Raw genomic sequence first — 26219 nt, 5'->3', positions numbered from 1 at the left:
GTTTATATATCCAATTTCAATTTGAATCGAAAGGATGAGAAATGTCAAAAACGAGATGCAGGTTGAAAAGTCGTTTCAAAGGTACACTACAGTACAGAGCACCCCACTACGTTAGTAAAGACGAGTCATCCGATCCGTGCATGCTCAATCCTACACCATGCAAACTCATCCGGGCTGTACCAAAGTCTATGTATAATGCATGCGTTCATACATAATCGGAGGTACTGTACATGATGTGTACTCTTATCCGATGTGCATTGAGGATAAAGCAATACAAGGGTAAACACGCAAGGGATCTCGCCTTTACACAGCTTTGCTCTCGAGATATGGGGTACGGGGATTTCAGGCGATGCGACTTGCAACATACAGGCCGCCAACAAGTGTGTATGACCCCCTCGTTGTGCTATTAGCATATATGAGCACAAGGCTATGTACCATCATGTACATATATCACCACCGTCTGTGTACAGTCTTCTCTTGATATCATGATACTGGGGGGTTGACGGTCGACAGTCCCAGAAGAGCAAACGCGCTTCCTTCCATCCGTGATGATGTCTCCCTTTCTCCACGTGAGCCAATTGCCTAAACAGGCAATTTCCTGGTTGTTTGACGGGGTCACGGCCCAAGGCTGAGCAATTGGCAACAGGCAAAAAGCAAATGCATAAGACTTTCATCCATCTTCAAATCCTCAGTTCATTCATATTTCATCTAATCTTCGCGATTCACTTGTCAATATACTATAGATATACTCATATCCACCGAGACCCAGCGCACATACCTATCAAGAATAAACATAAGCATAGAATAAAAGCAGAAACAGGATGAAGCTTCTATCGCTTCTTTTACCTTTCCTTCCCCTTGGTGAGTGCACGCGTCATACAGTGTCAATCGGATATTCTTTCACTCTATCTTGTAAAACTCATTGCAAGAAGCATATTGGTACTATCGTTCTGTTACAGAATGTGATAGTTTGCCTGTGACGATGTGCCATCATGTATTTCCATGTTGAATATACATCAATAGATCATGTCGCCCATATCTCATTTTCGTTCTCGTCTACATCTACACTCGCATTCCCACCAGACATCTTACTAATCCCCCTTGTGTGCCCATACAGCTTTCTCCCTTTCCACAATCTACTGGCCCGTAACCAATCCCTCCGAGACCAACCCATGGGTGATCGGTAATAAAAACCTGGTAGCTTGGAAAACGGGTGGTGGAACAGGCATAGAATCATTTGATATCCAACTGCACAATTCCAACCGTACCATCATGGTAGGATTTTTACCAATCGCTCTGAGAGTACCCATGGAGAAATTACCGGGGAAGAAATATTACGGCGGCGAGCTCGAAGTGGATTTGGTAGAAGGACTACCAACAGGGGATGGATTTTTCTTGATTTTCATGAACACTTATCATGGAGAGGTTTATGCTAAAGTGAGTTTATATCACTTTCACTTACTCATTCATACTTTTCACTCGAACCTCCTTCTCCCTTGTACATGTCATGACTCACCTTCCGTTCGTCTTTGTAGTCACCCAAATTCTCCATCTACGCTACCAAACCCGACAACTACACCGATCCTGGTAAGTCTGAGTTCTTCCTTCTGTTCACACTCAGCATCAAGGGTTCTTCCTCACCTTTGATGGTCGCGATGGAGTATACGACAAGACCTTCTTTTATCCGATCTTTTGCTATGTTATGCTGATGATATGCCTTGCCTTACAGATCTCCCAACCGCCACCGTGACGGCAACACTGACAACCGTTCCTAATCCAACTCAACAATGGGCAATGACATTGAACGGTATTGACCCCGATGCGACCGGGTCCGCTGTAACCATCGCAGGTAACGCTGGAAGTGGTACATAAGATGTTTTCTTTCTGCAATGCTGTATCCAGTGTCGATTTGGAAATTGGGATAGAATGTAATGGATCTGGTCTCATGGAGGAGCTCAGCGGATGTCACAGAATCCAAAGGAAAAGGAACACTAAATGGAAAATGTCAAACGTTTGGATAGAAGAAGGATGGGGTATGTTATGTATCAGATGGGACATTTTTCAAACCTTGCTGTTTTTATTTTCTCAATTGATATTTGATTGTTTATACCATCTCATGAATTTACGTCTATCACAGTTGAACAACCAGACTTTTTGACGTTGAGGACGTCAAATAGTTGTTTCTTATGCCGCGTGTTGCTGACTTGCGGATTATTGAGGTGATTCGACTGGCAGGTACGGTACGATAGTCGACGAGAGGCGGAAATCACGGGAAAATCGTTTCAGATCACCAATACGCGCAATCGCAAAAGGAACATGGAAGAAAAAGAATCATTCACAATTTGTTTGTGGCTATAATTGTCTTCTCTTTGATTTGGAGTCGAAAGAATTTCATATCATGAAGCTCGGGTCTTTGTAACCATGGCATGCATATTCCAGCAACCGAATTGCGAATCAACCAGAATTGAAAGATCAAAGATCAAAATGACCACTAAATACAAAACAAAGAACTAACTGGGTAGAAAATTCGTATCGAATATGAGATAATTAAGATAGATGGATCGTAAGATCGTAACATCTAATTAGATAAATTATATATGTCTATTCAATATTCAAGATCATAAAGGTAATTATGATTTTCGAAAGAGAGCATCTCTCCTCTTCCACTCTAGATCTTCTCGCTCGAGGTATTGGCAGAATGTTTAACCTCCTCACCTTCGATAGGTTGTAATTTACCTGCTTGTCTAGCTGGGTCTGCGAATACTCTAGTAGGTTCGTTGAGGTGTCTGAAGAATACAGGGAAGATGACCGCGCAGATGAAACATGCTACAGCCAAAGCGACATAGGGCCAAATCAAATAAGGATCTTGGATAGCGTTTGAACATGCCAAACCGATAGCCGAGGAGATAGCCGAGGAGAACAAACAGATAGCATAGACCAAACCCTTCATTCTTGCTGGAGCTCTGGTATAGGCCAATTCGTATCCTGTGACCATGACGAAAATCTCTCCTATAGCTGGAAGAGCCTGTAGGGGAGTCAAAGCCCAGATGGAAATTGACGATACGTCTTCACATACGTCGGCGGTCGAAGCGTAATATCCACAAGGAGAAGTTTTGTATACTTTCCATTGAAGCACGGCACCGTAAATCATGTTGATACAACCCAACATGAATCCGATTGATAATCGTGTCATGGGTTTTAAGGGGTAACCGATCTTTTCGAAGAATGGATAGAAACCGTAAGTGATGATGGGAGTGAAGAAGATGATGGTAAGAGGGTTCAAGTTGTCGATAACGTCGTTGGGAGCATTGTCGAGAGTGACAGCGGATGATAAAGCATTTTCTTGAGCTCCGATACCTCCGTCGGCCATGATGAAAATAGGAGTGAGGAGGAATACCACACAAGCAGCTAAAGACTGTCTCATCTCATCGACGAACAAGTCGTCCCATGTAATTTTGGAATGATCGATGGAACCTTGTTCAGCTAGAATCTGGGAAGGTTTAGCCCTGTTCCAAAATTTGTCGGCATTGAAGATTGTTTTCCATCCACCATTTTTCAAACATGTACCGAGTACTCTGAATGCTTCGAGAGTAACGGATCCCTGGGGTGGAGCGTGGTATAACTTCTTGTAAAGGAAGGCGAGTACCAAGGGCATGATCATGTAGACGATACCTGGTAGGAGGTAGGCCAACCAATATCCAACGAATCTTGCAGAGTAGGAACTAGCAATAGCGAAGAAACCACCGACGTTGATACAGAAATAGAAGATCAACAAGTATCGCTGAACGGTAGTTTGAGGATCGACTATGACTCGTTCACCAGATGGGAGGGTCTTGAGTGTAGGTCTCTTGACCGGGATTTGGTCACACATGAGAGTGGCCAAACATGGTTTGATGAAGCCAGAAGCGAATGAAAGGATATATAATGATAAGAGGAATGGACCGATGGCGTGACCACCACCGATGACTGAGGGGATAGCAGAGATGACCAAAAGGATGTGAGCGATGATACCCACACCTGTACCGACGGCGATAGTCTTGAATCGACCCCATTTTGTATCGGCGACGATACCACCAACGATAGGTAGGACATAAGCCAGGAAGATGAATGCGTTGTAGACGGCTGAAGCGGTGACTGTTCCTTTGCCCAATGCACCGGCTGTTTGGTTCTCACCCGCTGCTCCCGGGGCGACAGCTCCCGCACCATTACCGCCCTTAGGTAAGGGTCGGTTGACAAAGTTCTTGACTACTCCCGAACATCCAAGATATGATGCCTAAACCGAAACAAAACATGAGCGACAAGCTGAGAATGCACGATACAGACACAGATGACTCACTCGTTCGGCCAATTCGATAGTACATAAAGCGATACTGACCCACTTCATCTTGGCTGGGACTCTGACATAGACATACAACGTCAATACCGATATTGTATAGTTTGATAGAAAGGTGACCATATTACTCACTTTCGGAGGGTATTGAATTCCTCGTCGGTAGGTTCCTCGTCATCATTGACATATTCGAGAGCACCGGCAGGGTGAACTCCAGCCTCAGGTTCCAACGAGGTCTTGTCCTTGTGGAGATCTTCAGCATTGACAGTGCTGGCTGGTAAACCCGTGGGAGGTACTGGAGCGGACTCCATATCCGTTATACTGGCGTGTGTAGCTGTTCAGTGGAACGACAACAGTCAGCAAGTCAATCTTCGATCTACACAAACAAGGGTATCAGGAAAAGCTCACCCATTGTTATTAACCTTCTATGACTGTAGGCGACTATGCACAAGTGGCGAAGGACTCTGACTAAAGATAATTATTCAGTGTGAATTGTGAATTGTGGGTGAGTATGATTATTCACGATTCGAAGTCGGCTTTCTTAAGTACTAGACCGTTATCTTTCTTGCAATCGCTTGCATCTCATTTCACTTCCGTACATGATGACTCGAAAACCAATCCAACGCAATTCGATTCGTTATCATCACGACATTCAGTTAACTTCACCCCGAAGATCCAGTTCAAATGAGATGATATACCGACAATGCCCGCATGGTCAACTTTTGATCTGTCAATTGAACGTCTCTGATAGGTCATGCCATCCAATCCGAGTCGAATCGAGTCCGGCTGATCTACTGTACGTGAACGACCGAATGATACAAAAGCCGAAAGGAGGCTCTTCATTACCTGCCTTACGGATCGGGTGGATATGTACCATGCGATGTCAAAGTTGAAATTCATTAGTTTCGGTTGGAGTCGCGTGGTCTACAAGCAACGAAATTAGTCTCGAGTCCAACCGTATGTAGCACATGAATGTATGATCGCGAAATGGAAAGTTGAACCAATGTGGAACATGTAGGGTAAATATCAACTGGACAGGTTTACTTTAGGGTCATAACAAATGAAACCGCATGGTACAAAATTTTGGTTTTGCCACTCACTCTGTACAGTAAGCACTGTAGTCGTAACTAAATGATCGACCCGCTTTCTGCGGTAAAACATGGGCACGCGCTCGTTTATGTCCAAATTTAGAATTTCCAAGGAAAAAGTTATGGATAGACTTTTTTAAGCCGGAAGCCGCGGAACAAGAATTTTGCAGCAAGTTGACTCGGCATGATATGCCGTTGATCTGGTTGGTCAAGGTTTACCACGTCGCATGTGGGAGGATGTTCATTTGACATTTGACACATCATTCGCCACTCTGTTCGACACACATGGACTCTGCTCGAGCAGTGCAGCGCCAATCAAAGATTCTGAAGTGAGATATCTAGATACCAGGTATGACCCAGATTTTCAATATGAATTCCCCACCAGGTTATTCGGTGGCACCTGGATATTTCTGTCCAGATTATGCGCCAAGATAAGAGCCAAATCCAAGCTGTTAAAAATAGCTGCTGTAGTACCCACATTTCGATAAATCATGTGGAGTGGAGAAAAGATAACAAAGCACCTGTGTGTCGCTGATGTATACAGGATGGTAGCCATATCGGCTTTACATTGGATATCTTGCGGATGGGCACGTCGATCAAGACAAATGATGATAGCGTTATCAAGTGCAAGTACTAACAAAGGTAAGCTAAGCTAAGCCACCTTGCGTCATGAAATGCCGTTTTTCTCATCCCTGGGAATTGTACCTGAGGCGTTTTCTTGTTGGAGCATGCTGTTCGTTTGATCGAAGAGGGATACACGCGGTCTCGGTGGATTCGTTTTACACGATCCCATATGTAGACTTTAGATAATGTCATTTGGCGTGATTGATATGCCTCTTGATAGCGTGATACGGGTGATGGATAACTTTGATCCGTCCACGATCTGAGTGGAGCAGGTCAATTGACCTATCAGCATTCTTACTTGACCCGCGGATGCGGGAGTGAGGAAGACCGATACGGAAGAGCGGAAATATAATACGGAGCATGAACTCAAGCATCACATGCTTTGTGTGCTCGCCGACTGTCGGTAGACTCTGCTGTCGGTGAGAGCTAAGGCATGCCCCAGAAGTTCTGTCATAAATCAACGTCAGTCATCGCTGAGCAACCTGTGACTTGACGTACGAAAGACCGGTGGGTGCCAAAATCATTGTGTACAAGATGCCCGGCCCCAGTATGAGCCAGCCACGGAATTCAATCCCAAATGAGTGCATGAACATTAAAATTGCTAAACAACCTATATGTATAGATATGGCGTGGGTGTAATTTTGGCAAATGAATTCAATCTAAATACTGCACTTCACTACTAATGAAGTGCTATGACTACAAACGTCCCTTGTGGTCTACCTTACATGATGGCAGCCCAGACCTTTCCGGCGAAGTTCTTGGGTGGTTCCTCCTCGTAAGACTCGGCTTCTACAACATCCAATCCAGATACGAAATCCATCTCGGTGGTTCTGACGAAATGAGTCTTCTTGATGAGTTTGAATCCAATCCAGAGGATGGGGAAGAGCCAAAGAGGAAGGTAGTTGGTAACGAAAGTGGCAGTATCCCAATTACCCTTGAGGAAGACTGACCAAGCGGAGAAGAAGAGAATGATGGTGATCATTACCATGGCGTATTTGGCAGCGAACGCATTCTTGTTTAAGTAACTAGTGTAGGGTAAAGTTGATTTGGAAATGCCTTGATCTTTAAGACCCTTTTCGAATCGGATGTAGACGAGACAGATACCCCACCAAGTCATAAGACCGGCAGCAGCAGTCAAGTTGGCGAAATAACCGAAAACTTGACCGGCGGTAGATTGAAGAGACATGTAGGCGAGGGCACCGAAGAGGGCACAGAAGATGATAGCAACGTAAGGAAGACCGTTCTTGGTGGTTCGGGCAAAGATCTTGGGAGCTTGTCGGGTGATGGCAAGACCGTAAATGGCTCTGGATGAGGTGAAGAGATCGGAAGAGGCGGCGGACCAAGCGGAAGTCAAAAGACAGGCGTTGATGATACTGGGGAGAGCAGGGATACCAGCTCGTTTGATGGCAATGACGAAAGGAGAGGCAAGAGCGGTACCGGAGTTGAGAGCGAGACCTTCGTCGTTGGAAGGAACGAGAAGACCGATGATGAAAGTACCACCGAGGTAGAAGACCAAGATTCGGATGTAAACTTTCTTGATGGCTCGAGGAAGGTTTCGTCTAGGGTTCTTGGCTTCACCAGCGGCGATGGCTACGATCTCGGTACCGATATAAGAGAAGGCAGCTTGGGTGAGCACGGCCCAGAAACCGAGGAATCGACCGAGAGAACCGCTGATACCCTCGTATTGCACGAATGGTCCTGGGTTTCGCCAGTATTGGAATCCAATGGACTTATGATCGGGACCACCACCAGCGGTGATAATGATACCGAGAATGATCAAACCGGTGATGGTGAGAACCTTGATGGAAGCGAACCAGAATTCACACTCTCCGTAGACACCAGCACCGAAAAGGTTGATGACGACGACGACGATAAGACAGATGGAGATCCAAAGAGCGTTATTGATGGTGTCATTCCAAAGATTGATCAAGACGGCAGCGGCGGATAATTCGGCAGGGAGAATGATGACCCAATTGTACCAATAATTCCAACCCATGGTGCTACATAAGAAATTAGCCTGTGACTTTGCGATAATGGTTGGCAAGGTGAGCTTACAATGAGAATGCAGGGTCTACGAATCGCTCGGCGAGTTTGATGTGACCGCCGGGAATGGGAAGGAACGAGATCATTTCACCAAGGGAGATCTAAGAGAATCGAGGATCAGCGAAGAAGTCGAAATGTGGCTGGAAAAAAGAGCCCAAGACTCACCATGACTGAATAACAGATACTACCCATCAAGGCGTAGCCCAAGAACAAACCAAGGGGACCACCATGAGCCAGCGCAGAACCGGTACCCAAGAACAGACCTGTACCAATGACACCACCGATGGAGATCATTGCCAAGTGTCTGGACTTCAGAGACCGCTTCAAACCCTCCTGGGGGACAATCTCTTCCGTGTATTGCTGCTGGTGTATCTGATCAGCGCCACCGACTTGCTGACTGTAGACGTCGGCATGTTTCTTGTCGTCGTATTCGTGATCGAGAGACATGATGAATATGTGTAGGGAGGGAGGCGAAAGGAAGATTGAATTGGAGGGGGAAAATGAGAAAAGAGTGGTGGGACGTATATATATACACGAAAGAGATGCTGGGTGGGATGGCAGTGTTGGAGCGAAACAACGAGATAAGCCGTAAACGAGTTCAAAAGAGGAAAGAAGATAAGAACTCTTCTAGCCCCACAGGGAAAGCGCGATTGGCAAGGGGATCAAAAAATGGAGCAGAGATCGATTTGACTCTGATTCAGAGCGAGAGAGGAGAAGGGCACAAATGGAGCGAGTGATACGATGATCGTTCGCTTAGCAGAACTGAAAATCGTAATGAGATTCAGGCACCCCGCTTACCTCCCTGAGAATGAACCGATGGCGAGCTATACTTGGAACACCTCTCTTTTCTTGGCTTGCAATTGGGTACACCTCCTTATCTCGATAAGTCCCGTGTGATAGTGCTTGAAAGCGTCCACAGCTAGCAGCAGAGGCGCTTTTTCTCATGCTATCAAGGTCGGCAGTAACCGAATGATAGACTTATCGCTCTAGCACCACCCTCCCTCATGTACGTTGTGGATTCACCCTTCAGCGAGGAGGACGCTATCTCATCAGAATCAGTCAAGGTTCCATCCTGCTGAAAACCTCGGTCAGACACATATCCCAACGGCGAGTGATAACCGGGTACCTTCGTTATGGCTGCAATGATTCTTGTGAGGTGTCTCACGACATGCAACATCAAGCAGTACGAAAGCGGCAAACCCGTTAACTGATAACTCAATCACCCACCTCTAAGCGAGCGACGAGACGGGGATCTCGAGTTGTCCCATTGGCCGTAGTCGACCTGATGCCGGCAATATCGGAAATGCATTTTCATGTGAACTCTGCTGTCCCGCTGCGACTCGATACGCTCTTCGCGAAGATAACGACATGTTGTGTTCCACATGCTTTTTTCCTGTCCCATCGATTACCGTGTCCCGACATGCGGCAATAGAACGATCCTAAAATAGATTCGGTCTGGATAGCTCGGTGCCTTACAATCAATCTGCTTCTTTGGGCAATAACGGAGTTTCCAAAAATCCTTTTTGGATCAATGACTGGAGGGGATCTGATCACCTGCGAGGTAACCGGGTTATGCATTCAGGAAATCAAATACCATCCAGAGCTCCATGTTCAATCTCCACGGGGAGAAAGGCTCTGTAAACGAGATATACAAGGTATCTCACGATTGTCGATCACGCACCGAGGTTGAGCTACGTGATCCCAGAGTCTGATTGGCTTAGACGACCCTGGCCCAGAAACTTGGTATGCATTCACATCGCAGAGCACAGCGAGGAACTTGGGATCGCACCCCTCTAAGCGACATTTGACGAGTACTTTCATGCCCTGGTCCCTCTCTCCATCACAATGTTCGGATACGTATCTTCGACCTGACCTCGCTAAAATTCCATCATTCGTTCAGTACATAGTATCTCGGCAATATCAGTGGGTTGAGATGCCAAGCAATAGCGATTCTGATTCGTACTCGATCTCTTCCACGATATAGGACTACGGCACGATAAGGAGCTGGCGCGATTTTCGAGGTGACCACCTGGCCCAAGCTCACGTCAGGAAGAACAGCAGCAGAATAGCTGCAATTGCAAGCATCCTTGTCAAGGAAGTACAATGCTATTGATTATCCTGATGTTTCAATGTCGAATTATAGTCTCTGACATGAAGATCGTGCAAAGGACAGCTGCTTCTTTCGAATACAATCAATTCCTGCATCAATAATGTCAGGGCAAAGTGCTTGCCTTGCACCAAAATTGTCAATATCTATGGCCTACACGCTCAATGAGTGAGAGTTTTCCCCCTGTCATTAGATGCCATCCTCTTCACAACAGCCCGAATATTTAATTGACCATCTCGCATCTGTCAAGATATACTACTCAAGTCCGGCAAAAGTCAACGCAGCAGCTCAGTCGCTACGTGTATCGACTCTAGAGCCTGCTGGCTAGGGCTGCCACAAGGGTATTCTACGAACCTCTAATTACTTCTAGTGGCCACTGCTTCCAGGATGGTAATGAAGTCTACTGAACGAAAGGCGGTCCGCGTGGTTCCAGAAACGGGCCGATTGGTTTAACGCTCGTGATCAGGATATGGAGATTAGTAGTTTATTGAGGATGAGGGTGAATGCCTTTATTGTGGCATCATGAACCCCCAATAACAGGTGCCTGTGTATGTTAGGACTAACCAGATTGGACTGACATTTCATGAAATTGGTTTCCGCTGCTTCACCAGTGCAGCGTGCCAAGCTTCGGACGATGCCTAAATTTAGACTTTCATGTATGTCAGAACATGATGAAAAGGCGTCAAGATGCATGTGACCAGATGTGACGATTCCAACGAATCCAAGCGGTCCGCTGCGGACCGTCTTCATGCCGGATCATCAAGGTGGAGGTCGTCCTCTCTCGGACAGAGAGGATCGTAGTGCACCAATATATATAACGATCGAACAGACGTGTTCTGAGAAAGGAAAAACCAGTCGACTGTGCGCTCTGGGACAGATCAAGCAGAACGAGATCGACTTCACAATGCTAGCACTCACACTCTTAGCTGTGGTTGGACCTCTTGCAGCCTCAGCCGCATACACCCCACAAGGCAGATCAGCAGAATTGACCTCTCGAGCAGGTCAGACTTGTACGATCCAAACGAGCGGATCGAACTCTACAGACGACTCACCTGCGTTCCGAGATGCTGCAAAGCAGTGTGCGAATGGCGGAACTCTTCTCTTTCAGGAAGGTGCAGACTAGTAAGTCCATGTGATCCCCCCGCATCATCGAGCTTTCATCATTGACAAATGAATATATCGTATTTCACCACAGCTACTTCAACACACCTGTTAATGCGACATTGAACAACGTGGACATACAGTTGAAAGGTAACATTCATTTACCGCAAAACATCACTTATGTTCAAGGTATCGGTAAGTAATCAGCTTTATGTATCAACTACCGGTCATCTACAAATGTTAACCTTATGATGTAGTCAATGGTTCGACTGGCGGCAACGTATGGTGGATCAACCTCACCGGTGATAATCTGAACTTCACCGGTACAACCAATCTGTCTACAGGATGGGTGTATGGTAAGTCCCTCTGACATTCAGTTTGAGCCACCATCATGCTGATACTGATGCAGGGTATGGTCAACAATGGTGGGATGCCAACCCTAAGAACGGATCTGGAATTGCCTCTCGACCTCATCTATGGAGATTCAACGTCACGAATAGTTATATCAGCGATATCAAAATCAGGAAACCTATAGCGTGGTATGTCAAGGTGTCCTTAAGCTGTTGAGATAAGGCTAACTCTGATTATAGGGTCACGACTTTGAACGGCCACGACATTGACGTGAACAACGTTTTTGTCGATGCAGCTACTACCCCAGGTGGAGGTATCCCTTTCAACACGTGAGCTTCCTGATTGTCAGCCTTGCTTAAAGATATACTGATTCGTGTGTATGATAGTGATGGATTCGATGTTGCGTAAGTATCAATCTGTTTCCTCAAAGTCACTGCGAACGGGTGATTGACAATAAGTCACCTACTTAGAGCCAAGAATGTCAAGATCAACGATTTTACCATTTGTAAGACCTCTTGAACTGATACCTTGCATCAGCTGACATTGCATATAGTCAACGGTGACGATGCTGTGACCATCAATAACGGTGGAGAGAACGTGACTGTGACCAACGGTTTCATCGGTGGTCCTGGGTGCCATGGTACAAGTATCGGTTCTTTGGGTCAAGCTCAAGGTGTATACAATACAGTAAAAAACAGCGAGTCTCTCAAGTCGACAAACTGAGAATTCACAAGCTGAGCTTGGTGTGATAGTTTGGTTCGAGAATATCAAAGTGCATGATTGTGTGTATGGTTCGCGGATCAAGACATACCTCGGTGGTCAGGGTATTGTAAGTATTTCAATCTTTCGACAGTAAGCAGTAGCTGACTCTTCTTCGCTTGATTAGGTTCAAAATGTCACCTTTGCCAATTACGATGTTTCGAACACTACTTTCCCGATCTACTTGACCCAGAACTACTTCAAGTGAGTGCGACTATGGTAGATAGATAGATGAATAGACGAGAATAAGGTTGACATGGTATGACTTGACCATAGCCAAGGTAGCTCACAGACCCAGAATGGTGCGGGTGTTCAAGAAGGTGGGAATTTCGGTGGTCGAGAAGATAATTCCTCTGTTATCATTGAGGGTGTTACCTACAAGAATTGGAAAGGGGATATCAACACGTGAGTTTTCCATGGTAGTATTGAGGATTATGCTGACAAATCGTCTTTGCAGGTATCAACCGGGTGATGGATCCTGTGTGACTGATCCTGTGAGTAAAATTGATTCATAATATCACCTATGTGTATACTAGCAGGCACTCTTCGCTTCAGTGTTGGTATGACGTCCCCGGCTCGGACGGCACCCAAGCTATCGTCATTGGTTGTTCAAACTCTACCGCATGTTCCGACTTTAAATTCCAAAACATCCAAGTAACCCCTCAAGTGAGCGCTCATATGCAGATTGCATCTCAGATTTCCAGAGCTGACTGACTTTGAACTTGTCCTCTTAGTCGTATGCGGAGACCAAGATCAACTGTACGAATCTCGAACCAGCCAGTAACCCGAACCTCGGTATTGTCTGTACGAACGGTACCCTCGTTTCTGCTTGAGCGATCGGTGTAACAAAATACAGACGTAGTAGAGCCTAGAACGAAAGATGAGCTTAGGAAAGCAGAAACACATATTTATCAATTTTATAATGCGAAGTGAAACTAAGAAACAATAAGAATGTATCTATCGATGTGAACCGTTAACGCACAGTTCGTGTTTGAGCTGCTCCGCTTCTCCGGAAGTCGGAGTAACAGAATCACGTGAACCGCATAGAAAAGTGATCCAAGCATTTTCTTTTTCACAGCTCTATGGCAATTCACGACCTTAGCATGTTCGGTCTTCTCACCAAGCATGATGCATGTCCAAGTCGCTGATGCTGTGTTGCTGTAGACCAAGCATCGAGTGTTCAGGGTGATTGACGACCACGTTCCTAGGCCGCAAGACAATTTTCGATCTGTACCCTGAGCCATCCTCAGTCCTTTGCTTGGGTTTTTCACTTCCCATCTCTACTCTACTCAGGATCCAGGATATCCATCCATATATTTGCGTTTCCCGTTTCTTTGTTTTTCGAAACAAGTGCTGGGCTGGGCAGCTGTCAGAGCATGTCTTCGAACCCCAAACGTCATTTCTATTGTCCAAACGTTTAATCAACTCCCGAAAGGTTCATCCGAGACATCGCAACATACCCACCCACTTTGACCAAGCCAAAAAAAAAAATCAAGACTGAGGTGCCTACTAAGCAGTGACCACCTTCTTCCATACAGGAGCGATGAGATATACAAGTACCAGTAGTTACGTTGTCAATCTGTCACTTGGATTGCTCTTTGACCCTAGCATCGAAAAACAGGGGGCGGTGTGTTTGATGTAATTTTATTGTATTGCATTGTTAGAAAGGGTCAGAGATCTGTGCGGACCCAGACCAAGCATACGATCGCGCATGAGAGAGAGGTCTGGAAAAGTCGACAAGGATACAAGGACACACGCTAAACGACTCTTTTAGCATGTTAGGTAATGGATGACAAGCATATACATATATCTGACCGACCTACCTTAGACCGCGACTGTTGTTTATCTTCCTCATTATAAATACAGCATCTACTTTCATACGGTGCTATACATCTCATCTTTACGCCTTCACACCAAAACAAAAAAAAAGAAAAGACAACAACACGATGTTCTTCCTATACCCGCTCGCCGTCCTATTACTCTCGCTCTTCGTAGCAGCCGCACCTATAAACCCATCTTCCTCCAAGAGATTACCCGAATTTGAGCCAGTACGATTCCTCAATCATTTCGGAACTTCGATACCAGCAGATTCAAAGATCACATTAGAATGGCAAGGTGGAAGTGGAAGAGGATTTGACGTTTACTATATCCCCCAATGGCCTGAACAAACTGATTATTACGTGAGTGGATTGGCTTGATGGTGATGAGTGATGGGGGCGCAAATTGCAGGGAGGGGCGCATGCGCACGGACATCGTGATTGATGGATTGATGATTTATGCTGATCACGTCGCTTTTCAACTCAATAGCCCGTCGAATTAGTATCTGGTACAACCGATACTGAATTTACATGGCAAACACCCAAGAAAGATGATTATCCAAAAGGAACAACATTGTGAGTACGGTAAACCTTTCCCTATGGCTGTAGGTATGTTATCCTGCAAATAGCCCATGAGCTGACTCGAGACTACGCTCACTATCACAGTATCCTCGGTGTGAATGATGTCGTCACTTCATTGTCATCAGATTGGTACGACGTTACAGGATTGCTAAATTTTGCCCATTAAATCATCCATCCATCAGATCAACGATTCATCAACAGCCTGTATACTTATCTACCATTCTGCAACTCTTCATTGTAACGATACTTCACAATCACGACAAAATATCACGGACAATTCAACCTCATAGATCTGACTGGATCCATTCATAGCGGCATGGCCTAGATCTGCGTTTAGAATTTAGAGCAGATTTAGACAGAACGGACAATGCACTTGATATACCCTCTTTTCTCTTTAATTTCGCTCTACGATGTGGACATTAGGACTCTCTTCTTCTCGTCTTTAGTGGAAGAGAAATATACCTAGCATATAATGATGTCATAAGCAATACTTTTCATGCGATCAATATCAATTATTTATACGGACTAGAACAAAAACAGACATATCCAAACATTACCATTTCCTCTATATATATAGAATAAGACATAGTACACAATATACGATTTTGGGCTAAGGTATTAACTCATATACAGAAGAACGTCCTTACATCACAGTTGGGTATATTAACTTGACTAAATGAATGATGAAACCATCCTTTTGATCTATATCTACTGACATGCTCCATCTGCATTATTCCATTTGCATTCTACATTCCCGTCTTCGTCTTCCGACCGTTCTTCCTCATCTGATTCAGGTGTCAACGCAGCTTCTACTGCGGCCGACAAGATATGGAGGGAGTTCAAGTCAACGCGTCGAAAGATTCAGATATAAAATAACGATTGTTTGTGTACTCACCACTAAACCTTGATTTGTAGCGGATGGAGTTGAAGGGTAAGTGGTACTCCACCCAGGTAATATTGAAGTCCACTGCCAGGGCGAGGAAGTCGAGCCTCCTGAACTCGTTTCTGGTGCAGTGGCCGAAGAAGATGCAGTAGCAGGAGCTGCAGCGCTAGTCCCAGCTGGCTGGGAAGTGACTGGTTGACCAGGAGCGGAGGAAGTACTAGCATCGGCATCAGAAACAGTAGTCGATGCAGTATTGTCTACAGCTGTCGCAGTCGAGTTGTTTCCAGCAGCATCGGTAGTTGCAGTTGCAGTAGCAGTATCGTTACCCACACCGGTCGAAGTTGCAGAATCCGTTGCGTTCGCCGAGGTCGTAGCATTAGCGTTGGTATCTGCGGAAGAACCATCTTGATGGGTAGTATCGAATGGACCTCCACCAAGAACATTCCAATCTCTAAGATGAACAATCTGATATGAATTTTCATAAACGTCTGAAAGTTTGAACATATCCGTTGAACCCCATGAATTTCTTGCCCAAATTACTCTGTCACCATCAGAGTTGGTCGTACCATTGTATACGGCATAATCGTGCGAATGTCCAAGTTGAGGAACGGTAGTCTTCACATCATCTTTACTTAACGTATTGAAAATTACCGGTGTACCCGATGAAGCCTTTTCACAATATGAGAAAAATTCATCAACCGAGATAAATTCTCTATATTTCGATTCGGTTTCGAACCCCGTCAAAATCTTTAAGCCAATCTTGGCTGATCCAGATTCAGGATCCCAATCTGGATTTTCACCACTGATCACACCAGCGAACGAATCGGTTTTACCCATTGCTTTAGCCCCCTGGCCTACAGCATCATGCCACCAATTTCCATCTGGATGATCTTCCGTCTGAGAGATGTAGTCATGATCAGTTTCGAAAGTTTGCTGTTGTCCGCTGTTGGGGTTCCACACTGTCACTTGAACGGTAGAATCGGTAGGCCACGATTGACCGACCATAGAGGATCCGTTGCCGTACTTGACCATGTTCTCGATCCATTGTTGGGAGGAGATGAGGACCGCTAAGGATGAGGCAGCCCACCAACAGTTGAGTACTTTGACTGTTGGGAAGTATCACATTAGCATGATGAGCAGGACTTGGAGGAATCTAATGCGAGAAACTCACCCTGCTTGACATCTCTCACATTAGGTCCACTCTCGTTCCATAGTGGGGCAGTACCTCTAGGAACGAGCTGACGAGATTCGTATATTGGGGAAGCGGCGACTGAAGATCTCGTGGGTCAGCAATAGTTCCACGTGTGGTTTGTAGGACAGCCGGGAGGTGTACTTACCATATGACACGAGCAAAGTCAAAAGAGGATAGAAGGTTATATTGATGTTCCGCATGACGTTTTTCTACGGATTTGTGGTATGAAGTATGGTCCGGTGCGGTTGATTATACAAATCACGACTACTATAATGAGCAGAAGCGGGGAATAATGAATTGTCCAAAAAGTTGGGGTAAAGAGTGTGTACGTTTGAATGTATGTAGTCGATCAAATCTTTTGGTACCTGTACTCTTTCGATCTGATCCAATATATCAACGAGTAAGAACAAAAATGTATGTCGTAGATTGTATCAAATGAACGATGGTTTAGTATGGATCCAATGCGAATTTGAAAGAAAGCAAGACTTTGGCAGAAACAGTGGGAAAGGAAAACGATAGACAGCCTGATGGGGTGGATATGACTTTTCCTCTATGACTACGATTATAAGAGAAAAGAGGGTAAAGTGCGAAGGACAAAGGATACCCAAATCCGTGAGGGGTTTAAGGGGAATGCATTACAAATTAGTTTGAGTTTCACCATATCTTGCCTTTTTGACCTTTGGATAAGAGTTAGTAGGGTGGTTTGGAAAGGGATAAAGGATCCTTTGATAACGCAATTGAGGAATCGTCATTAGATCTAAAATGTGAGAAACATAGGTCAATCCAATGGTACGTTCGCTCGAATAAATAGGTATCATATTCCGGAATAGGGTGGTTAGTTTTATTCATTTTCAGCATTCCTCTTGTTCATCCTGTTCATGCCGATCCGCAAAATCCGACTGAACTTCTCCTTCCTAGCCTCATCACGATCAAGTCTCCTTGTTCATCCCATATCATTGGCAACTGTACAAATTCGACCAGTTCCACGATCTTGGTCTATCAATCTAAAGTCCCTTTCCTTTGCTCTTTCTGCCTTTGCCTTTCCTTGTCTTCCTGTAGTATATCCTCAATCACCGCCCCATCACACCACCCTCTCCAATCCCCATCCCAATTCTCCCCCGCCCATCTTGGCAAAGGCGTCTCCCAAGTGCCTAAGTCAGGTGTAGTATATCTCAGAGCATGTAGATAGATGAAAAGCGTTTCGGGATCCGGATCATCGGGTAAAGGCACGAAACATTCTCCACAAAATCCAGGTGGGAGGTAAGCTGGTGCTTTGAGTGGTGAAGGTGCATGTGGATCTGAGGATTTGATTTCACCGTCAGAAGGATCGGTCGAAGACGTTGACGTTGGTTGGGATTGTGTTTGGGAGCCTTCTAATTCGTCTTGAGCCTGTTTGGCAGTAAAGATCACCTCTTTCCACCTATTCTCAAGCAATATACATTAGCTACAAACACTTACGGTCGGAAACGAAACATCGTACTCACTTGATCCAATCTTCCGCTTCATCTTTCTGTCTTCTCAACTTCGAGATTATACTCCTCGCCTGTTCACTTAGGAGTATCGGTGATGTCAGATCTATATCATCGTGATCCCTGTCCACAGTCTTCTTGATCGGTGCTGCCGAACCCACTCGCGCTTGTAACGCCGCCATCCTGGATGTTCCGGCGGCAGCGGGAGTGAGATCAACCCCGCCTTTACCCAGATCCTGACCCCATACTTCTGATGTGGAATATAATGGATCGTTGGCTATTGGGTGGCCTAAGTATTGCAGATGAACTCGTATCTGATGTGCTGCTCACAACATAAACTTTGTCAGCGAGACACGGAAGTCAGATCAGTAGCATAGACTCACTTCTACCAGTTTGCGGTCGACCTAATAGCCAAACACATGTAAGATCCACGAGGACGATACTCATTATGAGACGGTTTCACTTACATCTCACAACACTCTGATCCCTTTCAGCATCATACGATATCCGCTTGAATATCGTCACCGCGTCCTGCATGGACGTAGTCGATACTTAGCTGGTGATGCGTAACGATATCTCAAGACATGTCAACTGACCTTTCCTTCTGGCGTTATGATGACAAGACCCATCTGTCTATCTACCGTTAAGAGAGGTTGATCCACCGTTACTTCCTCTCTAGAAAAACAAACATATGTCTTGGCTATGAACAACCAGCCTTCCAATGTTATCGAGGATGAATGTGGGGGACTCACTCCGGAAACTTCCCTTTTACCCTCGCTACATATTCTTTCTCGACTTTACCTTGCGCAAATTCAGTTGCTAATCTGCTAGCTGCTTTTCCACTTAGGGCGAGTATCATCAATCCAGATGTGAGACGATCAAGTCTATTGACAGCTATAGTGTACAATATGATTCAATCAACACCATTCATCCGGCTAAGAATGCGAATCTCCTAGTAAAGGAACTCACAATAACATTTTATCCCATAATCGGATTCCATCATCTCCAATACCGAATGTCTGAAATACCTTCCGGTGGCGTGTACTGGCTGTAGCAGATATCTGATCAGTGTTCTGTCGCATCTCGGAAGAATGTGTACCATAGCTGATGGGCTATATATTAGGTCGACTTACTGCACTACCAGGTTTGGAAATTACCACAAATTCTTTCTTTCTGTCTATATGTAATACCAAGATCGGATCGTTCGTTATCGGAGGTTCATGTCGATGAACTGTGTTACTAATATTCATAATATTATTAGAATCAGTATGGTCATAGTCAACCATTCAAATAAAGAGCTTACTCTATCCTATCTCCATCTCTGAGGACCAGATCCGGTCGAGCAGTCACACCGTTCACTCTCGTCACGCCGGATTCTAATGCATGTCTCTATAAACCATCCGGATATTAGCTCATACCTCTTATAATCGATCATTTCAATGGTTGAGAGCGAAAGCTCACATAATATTCCATCGACCTATCTCTAAACTCTGTCGTTATGACTTCCAATATTTGTCTACCTATCCATCTATCCTCCCCATACAGGCACAATCAGTACGTCTCGTTGGTATGACATGGCGGTTCCACCTTGATGGGAAGGGCTATGACATACCTCTGCTTGACATGAGTCTTATAAGGCCACCAGTAAGGTTTTATATACCTGAGTTTGGGGTTCATGCCTTTGGGATGACTTGATCTGCCCAATACTACTCCGACTTCTGCACCAGGTGTGGATGTTCCGCTGGGTCGGTCGATCTCGTTTTCGTCCGATTCCTGGATTTTCAACTGATGCAAACGGTCGGGCAATGGAACCTGCGAGGAGGGCGTGGTAGAGGACATCTTGATACCCTCGTGATGAGGGTGTTTATACGTATTTGGCGAGATGGGTGTAAGAGCAGATGAATGTAGATCTACTCGTCTCGAAATGGATTTTTATCGACTTTTTTGATAGCGCGAAGGTTGTTTATCGGAGCCCCACACGTCTCTCAACTTTTCAATTCTTCGACATCAGACGTTTAATATATTCTCTTTGCTGTCGCATCTTTTCAGTCAATCCTCAAGATATCACGACGAGCAGCCAAGTAATATGGGACCGAAGAAGACGACAGGATCAGCACAGTGTCAGATATGTGAAGCCCAGATATCAAAATATAAATGTCCAGCTTGTCCTGTTCGGTAGTAAGTCGTCCTGTCTTCCCCTTACCCTAGTTGTTAAGCTGACATATTATATTATCTGGTTACTCAGTTGTTCAGTTGCATGTTATAAGCAGCATAAATGTAAGCTAACATTCTGTGCTGCCCATAGTCGGGTGATCAAAGCTGACTCGTATCTGTATTGCAGTGATACACGAGGACCCCTCAGCTAAACCATCTCAACCACCCTCACAAATTAACGATCGTACAGTTCAAGATTCAGCTCCCTCAAACGATCACGAAATACCTCAACCTTCTACATCGGATATACAACCCCACGTTCCTGCCAAAGAAGACGACTCGCCCCCACCTCTCAAACCATTGACATCGTTATTGTGGCCTCCTGAGCCTGATCCATCAATATTCACCGACCCATTACTCAAGGAGGATCCAAAGCCCTTGAAACGTGAGGAACTGTTGAGAATAGGTGAGTGGAGTCATTTCTTATATATATACTCACTCATCTCACACATATATGGATACATGTCTGTGCTCAAACGTTGTATTACTTATAAAAGCTTATCATTATGATTTATCTACCGCAGCTACTTCACCATCCCTTCGTTCCCTCCTCACCTCCAATCCCCTTCTCCCTCCTCTCCTCAAATCACTCGATAATCTACCTACCAAATCCCGTCATATCGCTTTATCCAAATTACTCAATTTAGATCCCGAATCGCTCTCTCATGCAGAAGGGATGAATCAATCTTTCTTATCTGGTAGGAATTCCCCTCCACCATTGGACGAGTTACTTTCCACACTTACCAATCCACATGAACCCAATCACATCAATACAACGACGTTAGATTCAGATGGAAGTAGAGGGGAAAAGGGATGGTATTTGAATGTACCAGGTGAAACAAAAAAGATCTGGATAGGTGAAGAAGAACGTAAATTGATGAGATCCTTCGCAGCGAGTGTATGTACTGCTATTGACGGACAACAGAATGAGGGAGGAGAAGTTGAATGGGGTGAAGGTGCTTTGGAATGGGAATTCTAAACCGAATGTATTCTGTGAGAGTAAGAGGACTGTATGATAGGATATGATATAGGTTGTATTTTATTGAGATATGTAATAACAATGTACTGCCCTTGACGAGAGATGTCAAAGATGCAATGGGTGACTGGTGAAATGTGCAATTCCAGTATAATACAAACACAAGGAAACAAATCACATCCATCTCATTGATGTTTTATCATTTCGAAACAAAATAAGAGGATATAATTACTCAATCACATCATACGATGAAAAAAAGTCCCATGATACTAACAGTCGAAAACATATTATAGTGAAAAAGAAGAAAATTGATAAGCTACATTTGAATGAAAAGAGATGAAAATGGAAATCTATAACTGTGAGATTCAAGCGAAAAAAAATGAGAATTGTTCTTTTCGCTGAGTGTAATAGAAATGACAAGTTACCGTAAAATCAATATGAATATGAAAGTGTCCCTTTAAAATATTGAATATGTTTATGAGGAAATGCGTGTTTCTGAAACAACTCGAATGACAAAACGAGAAATCAAAAGGATAAGAAAAACAAAAGGATGAGGTTCCCTCAAGAGTTCACAACCACCATCTAAACCTATGCGAGGATGGGTTGACTCGTACTTGTGGTAGACAGTACATTACCTACATGCACAGTTTCGTTTGAATCTGCACTCCCTGATTTCTTCGGCTCCCCCTGTACCTCATCCCCGGCATCAAGGTCACGATCGAACGTATCATTCTCTTCAGGAGAGGTTATAGGTGTGATATTGGTCATGTGGGAATTATGACTCTGAAGGAAAAACGAACTTGAGTCGTTGGTAGTGGACGAAGGAGTAGGAGTTATTTGTCCTGCTTGAGGTCCAGCCGGAGTGGCATTACCCGATTCATGAGTAGATACCGATGATGGTCTGGGTGAACCTCCATTGGCAGAAGGCATAGGTCTAGGTCCATGTAAGGAGTTTCTCTTCCTAGTTCCCGCCGAAGGTGGTGGAGATGAAGTAGCTAGTTCGCGAGACACTGTTTTACCCAGAACTGGCATTTGTGCCTGTGGCTGTGATTGAGGCTGATCGATAGGAGAGGGACTGGCCACTTTGGCGATCGATTCCGAAGCGAGCAGTGATTCTCCTCGTGGGGGTAACGAAGATGATTCGGCTGTGGAAGGGGGAGATGAGAGTCCGTTGACTTGGGAGGAGGAAGCGACAGCGGGGGAAGTGGTAGTGCTGGTAGCAGAAGGTGGATTTCTAGGTACAGGTGGAGCTGGAGGAGCGGTATCTCTAGCTTGAGGTCCAGGAACCTTGGAATCTGATCCAGCGATGTATGAGAACCTCTTTCTGATCGTACCAAACAGTGATCTTTTACCTTCAATTGGAGGTCTAGATGGACCAGCGCCAGACGCAGGGTTCTGGGCAGGTGGTGGAGCACCAACGTTGAGGGGCATAGATCGATGGGTTTGTCGAGGAGCTTCCTTGGTATCACGTACTGGTACTTTATAGGCACTTTGAGAAGATTGGATTGGTTTAGGGAACGGCGTACCGGATGTAGGAATAGAAGTAGCAGGAGGTGTAGGAGTAGGTGAAGGGTGCTGAACGGCTATAGGCGTTTTGGACGGTACACGCTCAGGGACCGGTCGAGTAGAAGGTTGATGTTGAGATTGCGGATGAGGGGTTGAAGAACCCGAAGTAGCTGAGGATGTCGAACCTGTACCTAATATACCCAAGAACTTCTTGCCCTTCTTAGCAGCTTTCTCTTCAGCTTTCTGTCTTGCCTTTTCATCCTTCTCTTTCCTCTTAGCCTCTTCCCTTTCAGCCTGTTTCTTTAAGGCCTCAGCACGAGCAGCTTCGGCACGTCGTCTTGCAACTTGCATTGCCGCTGCTTTTTCCGCTGCCTTGTTCTCCTTGGCGAGCTGTTTCTTGGACTTCTTCGTAGCTAACGCAGGTGGAGGCGCCACAGTACTCGCTGGAATGGGAGGTGGGGTAGATACTGCTGGAGCTGGTTTCGGAACAGCCTCCGCAGAGGTTTGTTGAGCCAATGGTGAAGGGTTAGATAGAGTGGCAGATACAGGTATAGAGGGAGCTGAAGATGAGGTATAGGCAGGAGATGCACCAGCGGGTAAGGAAGGTGTGATATCATCTGCGGGAGGTGAAGGTTCAGCAGAGTTGATGGGGGGTGCTGATAGGTTAGAAGATGTGGTAGCTGCCGATGCGGTTCCATACGGTCGTCCGAAATTCTATTGATAGAAACAATGAGCATGTCTGGACTTGTCAGAAGATTGCGGAAAGACTCACCTCACCGCCATCCAGACTCCATCTACCCATACCAGCAGATTTTGACGGTGGCGCTCGCGAGCCCATACCCAGGGTTTTAGCTCTACCATCATCTACGATCATGCTACTTCTCCTTTTCTCTTCCACACTCATAGTACCGACCGCACCTAGCCCACCACCCATCTGAGCAGCAATAGCATAACCACCTTCTCTAGGTGCCAGACTACTCAGGAAATCTCTCGAATAATATGTGGATGGTGGTCGACCTCCGAGACTCGAGAAAGATTTGTTGGGTGGGAGACCTTGGGAAGCTAAAGAAGTTGAAGACGAATGAGCAGAAGATAAGACACCCATACCGTTGGCCACGGGTGAAGCAGGTTGGAAAGCGTTGTGCATGTATAGTCCATCTGCATCTTTTCCGTTCAAGGGCGTGACATCGATGGACGATTGACGTGATTTCGTTCGACGTGACATTCTCCTGCCTGACATTCCGAGGATAGCGACATTGGTAAACGACTTCGATCTGGCATCAGGTAAAATTTCCTCAACAGGTGGTGCAGATGGCCCTATATATGGTTCAAATATGAGTTTGTTAGCTAGTCCAGAAACATTGTGATGGGGACACAATGAGACTCACATATCACGTCACCCGGTAGTCCAGAAGTGAATATCCTATCTTTTTCTATTCTTCTACTTTCCCTTCTTACCGTATCTAAAGGTCTTTCCGCAGCTTGACGCATCGGATTACTCATATCAGGTATACTGTTACTATCCTGTTCTTGGCCCATTGCCCATAATTCCTCACTTGTCAAACTGCTTAAATCCTGATTCGAAGCTATCGACGATCTGTTCGAGATCGAGCCATTCCCATTCCCTCTTCTGCGGAAAGCCGGATTGGGTAATGCCAGATCGACATCACCAGACGCCAGGTTGGTAGAAGAGCTATCGGGTGATTCATGTAGGAACATCCCGCTCGGTAATGGTACAGCAGGTTTGGGTGAAGTTGTTGTCATGGTTAATCCAGGTGGTGGTGGTCTTCTATATCCAAGCGAGTTTCGAGATTTTACTGAAGATTGAGACGGCGATCTTTGCGTACCAGTCGAGATTGAATCTCCATTCACAGGACCTGGTGAATCGGGACTAGATGGACTCCTCGATTGTCTATTCGATACGGTAGGTCGCCTTTTCCACGCGGGAGGCGGTGATTCTGGATCACCCGATAACTGTCTGTGAAGGGTGTTGACGGTATTGACGGGTAACGGTGGTCCTGATCCCCTACGTTTGGGTAACGAAGATGAACGTATTGCCAGGGTGGTCTCGTAGGGATTATCAGTGGTTTCGTGAGGTGAGGGAGATTGATTCTAGATTGAATAAAGAGAAAGACGGTAAGCTAAGGTTATAACGTAATATGACAAAAGAAATGTGAATGGATAAGGATATAGCCAAGACAATCACCGTTCGGACCGTCTAAGCTGTGCTGCGTACACCAGTCCAATGGAGAGATGATCAAGAAAGTGGAGATGCAGATCCACAATGACACGAATAAAGGATAGGATGCGATTGATATGAACAACAAAGAGAAGGGTGAAAGCGATCTTGGCCATATGAGAGGTGAGATATGAAATGTAAAATAACTTGGCTTGATCTGATCTTTGCGAGGGGTCGATTAGAGCTTCAATGGTGTGATATCTGATCCAATCCAACAAAGGAAGGGGAACAAAACGAAGCGAATAAAGCAAAGCACAATGCTACTACTGTCCCAGCGCCAACTCCCCCTCAATATCCTGTATGGTTTGCTGGAAATGTGATCAAAGCGAAGGAGAGATCAAGGGTAAGACGTTCCAAAAACGTTGATTCGGTCATGACAATATACCGCTAAGACCGCCATCTAACAATAATCTAGATGATAGTATGTGTACCACAGCATCATACCCATCCACTAAATCGCAATATCCTATTCATCTTCTCCTTCAAACAGAACTCTTCACCATCACCATCAAAGAAGAGGAAAGAGAAGAGAAATACACTCACCTCCTCGAAAGGTTCCAACTGCGTTCCGTAGATAGTCGACATATTGGAAGAAAGAAACACAGAAAGGAGAGCAAAGTTTTGTTTGTCGGTGCCGTTCGCTGAGAACCCAAATCAAACCAAACCGAACCGAAATTATGCTTCTATCATTCGTTTGCGTAATGTTTGCTTTTCTGCGCTACGAGTATGATGATGTTGTTGGTGATGAAGAGTTTGGTGGTCTCGTTTAGACGCAGTGACTGTCTGTGACCGATTGAGGGTGTTGCGTTTGTTGCCCTGAATATAGGTTTGACAACGGGAACGGCAGGCCAAACCTCAGGTAAAAGAATGTATTTACAGGAATCAAGGTATGATGATACGATATGTATTCGATGCGGAAAGGAAAGGGAGATGTGATC

At 45.2% G+C, this 26219-nt stretch overlaps 9 protein-coding genes across 9 annotated transcripts; 4 read left to right on the top strand and 5 right to left on the bottom strand.

Annotated features, from left to right (window-relative positions):
* Positions 1–821: 821 nt before the first annotated feature.
* Positions 822–1872, top strand: I203_102359 (uncharacterized protein; the record flags this gene model as incomplete). The annotated part of the gene is made up of 4 exons (XM_065517074.1): positions 822–861; positions 1118–1437; positions 1536–1587; positions 1730–1872. The coding sequence occupies 4 exons, from the start codon at positions 822–824 to the stop codon at positions 1870–1872; spliced, it is 555 nt and encodes a 184-aa protein (XP_065373892.1).
* A 796-nt stretch (positions 1873–2668) lies between these two features.
* On the bottom strand, positions 2669–4641 carry I203_102358 (uncharacterized protein; the record flags this gene model as incomplete). The annotated part of the gene is made up of 3 exons (XM_019149738.1): positions 2669–4273; positions 4337–4397; positions 4466–4641. The coding sequence occupies 3 exons, from the start codon at positions 4639–4641 to the stop codon at positions 2669–2671; spliced, it is 1842 nt and encodes a 613-aa protein (XP_019000836.1).
* A 2122-nt stretch (positions 4642–6763) lies between these two features.
* Positions 6764–8532, bottom strand: I203_102357 (uncharacterized protein; the record flags this gene model as incomplete). Its single annotated transcript, XM_019149737.1, has 3 exons — positions 6764–8042; positions 8098–8186; positions 8251–8532. 3 exons carry the CDS (start codon positions 8530–8532, stop codon positions 6764–6766), a joined length of 1650 nt encoding a protein of 549 aa, XP_019000835.1.
* A 2564-nt stretch (positions 8533–11096) lies between these two features.
* Positions 11097–13236, top strand: I203_102356 (uncharacterized protein; the record flags this gene model as incomplete). Its single annotated transcript, XM_065517073.1, has 14 exons — positions 11097–11314; positions 11388–11488; positions 11551–11649; positions 11703–11832; positions 11884–11973; positions 12031–12048; positions 12115–12149; positions 12198–12341; positions 12397–12473; positions 12531–12607; positions 12680–12808; positions 12861–12897; positions 12959–13069; positions 13138–13236. The coding sequence occupies 14 exons, from the start codon at positions 11097–11099 to the stop codon at positions 13234–13236; spliced, it is 1365 nt and encodes a 454-aa protein (XP_065373891.1).
* A 1113-nt stretch (positions 13237–14349) lies between these two features.
* On the top strand, positions 14350–14968 carry I203_102355 (uncharacterized protein; the record flags this gene model as incomplete). The annotated part of the gene is made up of 3 exons (XM_019149735.1): positions 14350–14583; positions 14711–14796; positions 14887–14968. The coding sequence occupies 3 exons, from the start codon at positions 14350–14352 to the stop codon at positions 14966–14968; spliced, it is 402 nt and encodes a 133-aa protein (XP_019000833.1).
* Positions 14969–15510: 542 nt separating this feature from the next.
* On the bottom strand, positions 15511–17077 carry I203_102354 (uncharacterized protein; the record flags this gene model as incomplete). The annotated part of the gene is made up of 4 exons (XM_019149734.1): positions 15511–15614; positions 15694–16791; positions 16857–16955; positions 17023–17077. The coding sequence occupies 4 exons, from the start codon at positions 17075–17077 to the stop codon at positions 15511–15513; spliced, it is 1356 nt and encodes a 451-aa protein (XP_019000832.1).
* Positions 17078–17876: 799 nt separating this feature from the next.
* Positions 17877–20185, bottom strand: I203_102353 (uncharacterized protein; the record flags this gene model as incomplete). Its single annotated transcript, XM_019149733.1, has 11 exons — positions 17877–18297; positions 18362–18668; positions 18730–18750; positions 18814–18877; positions 18943–19021; positions 19099–19240; positions 19316–19394; positions 19480–19585; positions 19650–19735; positions 19808–19874; positions 19959–20185. The coding sequence occupies 11 exons, from the start codon at positions 20183–20185 to the stop codon at positions 17877–17879; spliced, it is 1599 nt and encodes a 532-aa protein (XP_019000831.1).
* A 247-nt stretch (positions 20186–20432) lies between these two features.
* Positions 20433–21539, top strand: I203_102352 (uncharacterized protein; the record flags this gene model as incomplete). The annotated part of the gene is made up of 4 exons (XM_019149732.1): positions 20433–20524; positions 20592–20623; positions 20688–20966; positions 21085–21539. 4 exons carry the CDS (start codon positions 20433–20435, stop codon positions 21537–21539), a joined length of 858 nt encoding a protein of 285 aa, XP_019000830.1.
* Positions 21540–22124: 585 nt separating this feature from the next.
* On the bottom strand, positions 22125–25866 carry I203_102351 (uncharacterized protein; the record flags this gene model as incomplete). The annotated part of the gene is made up of 4 exons (XM_019149731.1): positions 22125–23756; positions 23815–24359; positions 24431–25154; positions 25825–25866. 4 exons carry the CDS (start codon positions 25864–25866, stop codon positions 22125–22127), a joined length of 2943 nt encoding a protein of 980 aa, XP_019000829.1.
* Positions 25867–26219: the final 353 nt, after the last annotated feature.

This window comes from Kwoniella mangroviensis (genome assembly GCF_000507465.2).
Source record: "Kwoniella mangroviensis CBS 8507 chromosome 1 map unlocalized Ctg01, whole genome shotgun sequence".
Taxonomy (NCBI): Eukaryota; Fungi; Basidiomycota; class Tremellomycetes; order Tremellales; family Cryptococcaceae; genus Kwoniella; species Kwoniella mangrovensis.
The sequence above is the reverse complement of the archived record's forward strand: the minus strand, read 5'-3'. Positions and strand labels throughout refer to the sequence as shown.